The following is a 5608-nucleotide window of genomic DNA, read 5'->3' on the forward strand; positions in this document are numbered from 1 at the left end:
CCCGGTGGGCACAGAGCTGGGCACTGCAAGGAACAGAAACACTCTTTGGTTTATCAAGCACACGCAAGGAAGCTGGTTTCATTGCTAGGGAGAGGTGAAAAGATCGTGTGGGTTTGGGCTCCGATTCATTCACAGCATCTGCATTCACTGGCATTTCCCTGTGGCAGAAGGTCCTAAACAGGTCCTCTGGCTCCCAGTAACCCACAAAATAATGATCTATGAAAGGTCAGCTTCACGTGGAGAAAGGCCTGTGAGAAATTCTGAAGGCTGACAGCGGTCCCCAGTTCAAAACGCCGGAGAACCACAGCTCCCCAGTGAAGCTGGATGGGTATTTGTAAACCATTAGCAACATATTTCAACGTATGCATCCACTGACTCCTTCTGATTTCCATTGGACAACTCACCTAACAAACAATGACAAGCATTAGAATTTATCAGAAGGGAATCTATAAAAAACTAATCCAAATACCAGTGAGCTGGTATCTGCAGACATCCAAGGGTGGATGAGCCCCTGGTGGGAGCTCCGATTTGACTGGGAACAAATTAGAACATGCATGGAACTTTAATGGGGACTTAAAAGGCCGTGCTGAAAAAACTCTAAATAGGGAAGGAGATTTTCTTCTAGAGCTTTTCTCTCATTTGTTTGTTTTTTTCTTTTAATAAAACCTCAGGCAACACCTCTGTAGCTGAAATTTAATTTTCTAGTATATTCCACTGGGTGACTTAAATTAAACTTGCAGAAATAGTATCATTTTCCATTAACTTCCATGTGACTCGCCACAAGGCAGTCTAAACCGACTTTGAGCTTTTTTGGGGCACGCCAGTTAGAAATCCAGAGATGCTGTCACAACAGCTGCAGAACTGGGAAATGTCACTTCCATCATTACTGGGCTTAACGCTCCTTTCATTCCCCTGAAAGAGTGGAATCAAGACTTTCTCCTGAGGAAGGAAGTCTAAACAAAGCGTATGCCCACAGGAACCCGGTGCCACCGTCCATGGAAATAAAGAGTGCAACACGCACGACCTTTTCTCTTGCAAAGCAGGATTGGAAACAGATACGTGCAAAGCTGTTGTCATTTACCGAACGCTAAAGATGTCTTGTAAAGGAAGAATGTGTGCAAAACCCGTGTTTTGAAAAGCAAACTGGAAAGCAAAGATCAAGGGAAAAAAAAAATAAAAAAACAGTGCTAGCATATCTACCTCTTGGAAAGAACATTTCACTCTTACAAAGACACGCACATTTATGCACTCTATGACAACAGCAGTTTAGACCCAAGTCTGTGGGGCTGAATGGTGCGTGTTCAGTGGTCTGATGGTCCCCCAAGTATGCCAACAAAAAGCCACGTCAACAAAAAAAATTTAAATATTTTCATGCTAAATAAAGAAAAACCTACCTGAAGGTCCCCACCGCCATCAGGAAGGGCACCTGGAAGGCCCTGCAATTCATGAAATGTGGTCTTTTAAACACATGAAGGCAAACACCAGGAGGAAACACAATTCCTAGGAAATGAGCTTTACAGGCACAGCTCAGCTGGACCCAGAGGAGGCACATACTCATCCCCACAGCGGGAACCCAGAGTGTTGGGAGCAGCCCCAGCCCTCAAAACAGACATGTCTGGGGTGCAGTGATCTTCTGGAGATGCACTTGGGGAAGAGCCTGAGCCTCACATGATGAAGGCAGGATTTTGAGAAGAGAGAAGAGCCAGGGAAGCTCCTTGGGAAAGACCTCCCTATCCCTCCAACCCTCCAGAGACAACACAACAAAACCAAACCAGAGACTTGCTGGTTTGAAGCCCCCCTTGACGGCCCTACAAGAACACATCGTGATCTGTGGAACCACATAAACCTTGAGAGCACTGAAAGCTCCCCCTGCAATCTGTCTGTGCCATAACGCCCGAACGTCACCGGGTTCCTCCACCCTCACAGCACAGACGATGAACAGGGGATGATCGACACACTAAAGAGCAGCCAGTGAAAAGTCTCTGCTCTCCTTGGGGCACAGTGTTTACGGCCTGCTGAAACTTTGCTGCGAAAGAGAATGCCTGAGGCAACGGCAACAAATCAAACAGGCAGGTTCTGGCAGCAAGAAGTTGTTTCTGTGCTCCCCGTGGGAATTTTCAACTTACGGGAGGTCCGGGTGGTCCAGGAGGCCCTGGGAATCCTGGCAAACCAAAAGGTCCCTAAAAAGAGTGAAAAACAGTAATTAAATGCAACCATTTAAATGAAAATGCAAAAAGAGAGGAAAGATGGCTACTAGGTACCACTGCATGTTTGTGAATGTGGGGCAAGGTATCTCTTGCACCTTTCTTTCTGCAGAGGCTTCTAGGACTGCAAGAGAACTGAGCAAATGAATGTGGAAGTACAGGGATTAGGCCAGAACACACCCCTGGCACCTACGTCCCCGCTCCCACTGGCTCTGTACCTCTCCAGCGGAGCTGTGGACACCCAAAAGGGAAGGTGTCCTTCTGCAGAATGGCCTCCCTTCAGAGCAGACCCATTCTGTGCAGTGGCTTCTTCTGAGGATGCTGGAAGTACACTCCAGCTGGTAACAGACCTCTGTACTCCAGACATTGGCTGCTCTTTTATCCTTACTTATATCTGGTAAAGGAAGATACGGCTGCAAGCAGTTGCACACCTTCAGCATCGCCCTGGTTGACCCTACCCAAGCTGATACAAGGAACAGTATTGCATCTGTAGAGCTTGCAGTGCCTTGTGCCTCACGCTTCCAGAATGGGGTAAGAGACCAGAAAAGAATCTCATTTTTCTGTGGTTGTGGCATGATCAGTAAAAGAGTATTATATGGTATGAGAAACTCACAGGAGGACCCCGAAATCCATTTCCACCCGGGAGCCCGCTGGGTCCAGGAGGTCCCTGTTGGAAAGAGAAAAGATCTTTATATCCGTGGTGACCTCACAGAGCTGTCAGAGCCCAGGGACACACAGTCTGGCTGTATGCCTTTGCCTAACACCCCCGAGGAGCTCAGTCCTGAATCCAGGCAGTTCTTCTGCTTCACCTCCCCCTTGGAACACGCTCTCACCATTGCATGTTGCCAACATCTGCATCACTTCTGACACAGGGCAGCTCTGAGATGACCCAGGAACCCACCAAACAAAAGCTGCCCCAGATTCGGTGACTTCCAGCGATTGCAAGGCTGCGGTGCCTTAAATTTACCTCAATGGCAGCTTCCCTGGGGTTAGGGTAAGCATAAAAACCCCCAGGGCTGCCCATCTGCAGGGTTCCACAACCCTCTGCCAGAGATAGAAGAGGGACTCAAGGCCTGGGGTATCCAAGGCTCAGGGTATCCAATAATGCTAATATAATAATTTAAAATTCTTTTTTGAAAAAAGCCTCATTACTTACCGGAGGTCCTGGTAGTCCTTTGCCCTAGAAACAACATTTAAAACAGAAAAAGAAGATGTAGAAAATGAACATATAGGAAGAAAAAGAAACATCAGAAAACTTTGCTTTCTGCTTTTTTTTTTAAAAAAAAGTTTTGTTTGTGCTCTCCTGCCCCTAATCATTGTAATTTGAAGTCAGAGCAGAGCTGGAGTCTCGATGAATCCTTCTGTTGCCTCTAATAATTTGTATTCCCTTTACATCACTGTTACCTACGAGACATCTCTAAGTAAAGCCACTCATGGTGATGTGATAGCAGGACTCAGACAATTATGAAGACAACTTTGTAGATTATCTACTTTCTTTTTTAATTAGACATTATCTGGTGTCTAATAATTCTGATAGTATTTGATATGCTCACCTCTATCCCAAGCTGACTTGCTTTATAACGTCTCAGAGACTAAGAACAGGCCCCGTGTTACTAGAACAGGTCACACATACGTATCTAAACACCTCAAACACTATTTTCACTCGTTCAGGCTTTGCTTGGGATACAAGGCTTCCCGTCTTCTCTTGGGGATGATTTTGGCATAATATTACACATCACCTTTATATATAATGTTCTAGGAGTTACTTACGGCTGGTCCAGGTGGCCCGGCAGGTCCTAATGCCCCCTGCAGGAATGAACCAGGGTGCAAATTAGTGGGGATAACCCAAACTCCCACACGGGGAGACACCAGTGCCGGCTCTCCCTGACACCAGTCTCGATTTGACAATTCCGGCAGCATCTTACAGCAACAGCATCCAGCCTGTGATGCTCAGCTGAATTCACAAATACAAGGACAGAAACTTAAGGATGATGACTCTGTCATTTCTGATTAATTACTTGATTAAAGAACATTTTGAGACAGTAGGGGTGGATGTTCAGAACTGATCCCAGCAACTTCCTTCACCATTTGTTGGGTCAAGAGGGAGTGGAGACTGAAACATGAGCTGCTCCTAAAAGACTAAACAGACACTTCTGTGAGTCACAGCTGGCCTCAGATTAATCTCCACAAATCCCTAAAGGTTCATAAATTAAATGTCATCCATTTTAAATATCCTCATTCATAATACTTTCATGATGTACATCCAATGACTAAATTATGTGAAACTATTCATGAGGCTTAGGCTAGTTCTAGCTCATTTCATTAATTCATACATTTTCCTTTCAACCAAAGACAAAGATTTGGCAGCTTCTGCCTCTTCACTACCTTCCTTGGCAAATCCCCCATCTCCTTTTCCCAGTTTTCATTCTTGTTCCTAAGCTTGACTAGAGTCTGGTGATCTTATGACTTAGACTAGGATTAAGACATTCTTGTAGTTGTTACGTCCCTGCTTACCTAAAGAGAGTAAGACAGGCTTTCTTAATCCCTTTGTTGCATTGCAAGATGCCAGCATTGGCTGGCAGACTGCAAAATTAACTACAGATAGTAATTCTGAAACAGAAAGCAAACGGAGGTATAAAAATGAACAAAAAGCACCCAACAAAACCAGTGCAGTTGGTTCAACGTGGCCAGCAGCTGTGAAGATATCTCCAAAGGGTGTGCATTGCTGAGCGGTGCTCTCGGGTCTGAGAGCCTCCTCAGAAAACAGCTGCTGCGATGGGATAAGGAAAAGCAGAGGCAGGCAGCTGATGGGTGCCGAGAGCTTTTGGCACTGCTTTTAAAAAAGAAGGAGGAGGAAAAATAACAGGGGGAAAAAAAAAAGCGGTGGAGGTACAGAAATGCCAGTGAATGATAAATAAAACAACCATTTGCGGAACAGCACCAGGGCGGCTGTCACAGGGAGTTGCTCTAAGCTGTGCTGACAAGGGAGCTGCAGAAGAGCCGCAGACAGCTCTTTGCTCGCGTTTGCGTTGTCCTCAGCAGATGCTGCTCTCTGATAGAGGCAGAATTTAAAACAGTCAGGAACTGACAGACTTAAACACCGAATAAACCGTGTTGTTATTTATGGACTGTGTTAAACGAGCACCAGCACACTCCTCATCTCCTCGCACAGGGGACAAAGAGTGATCACAGCACGGGGCTGCCTCAGCACCTCCCTAGCTGGAATGCCCAAAACTCTTTTCCAAATGCTCTCAAAACATCGCACAGAAGCATCTTGAGAATAATGTTCTGAGCTGGAATTAAATGGTATCTACCCCCAGATACCCCAAGAAGTACCTAGATACCCTAGGTGCCCAGAGAGGTTGTAGATGCACCCTCCCTGGAGGTGTTCAAGGCTGGGTTGG

At 45.9% G+C, this 5608-nt stretch overlaps 1 protein-coding gene across 1 annotated transcript in view; it reads right to left on the reverse strand.

Moving 5' to 3' along the window:
* COL9A3 (collagen, type IX, alpha 3) overlaps positions 1-4010 on the reverse strand; it is a gene marked incomplete at its 5' end in the record, with an annotated part of 24742 nt that extends 20732 nt beyond the window's left edge. The window contains 6 exon segments of the mRNA XM_009871167.1: positions 2-23; positions 1395-1436; positions 2127-2180; positions 2818-2871; positions 3361-3384; positions 3975-4010. Of these exon segments, the coding sequence (XP_009869469.1) occupies positions 2-23; positions 1395-1436; positions 2127-2180; positions 2818-2871; positions 3361-3384; positions 3975-4010 (232 nt within the window).
* Between the last annotated feature and the right edge of the window lie 1598 nt (positions 4011-5608).

This window comes from Apaloderma vittatum, unplaced genomic scaffold, assembly GCF_000703405.1.
Source record: "Apaloderma vittatum isolate BGI_N311 unplaced genomic scaffold, ASM70340v1 scaffold1136, whole genome shotgun sequence".
Taxonomy (NCBI): domain Eukaryota; kingdom Metazoa; phylum Chordata; class Aves; order Trogoniformes; family Trogonidae; genus Apaloderma; species Apaloderma vittatum.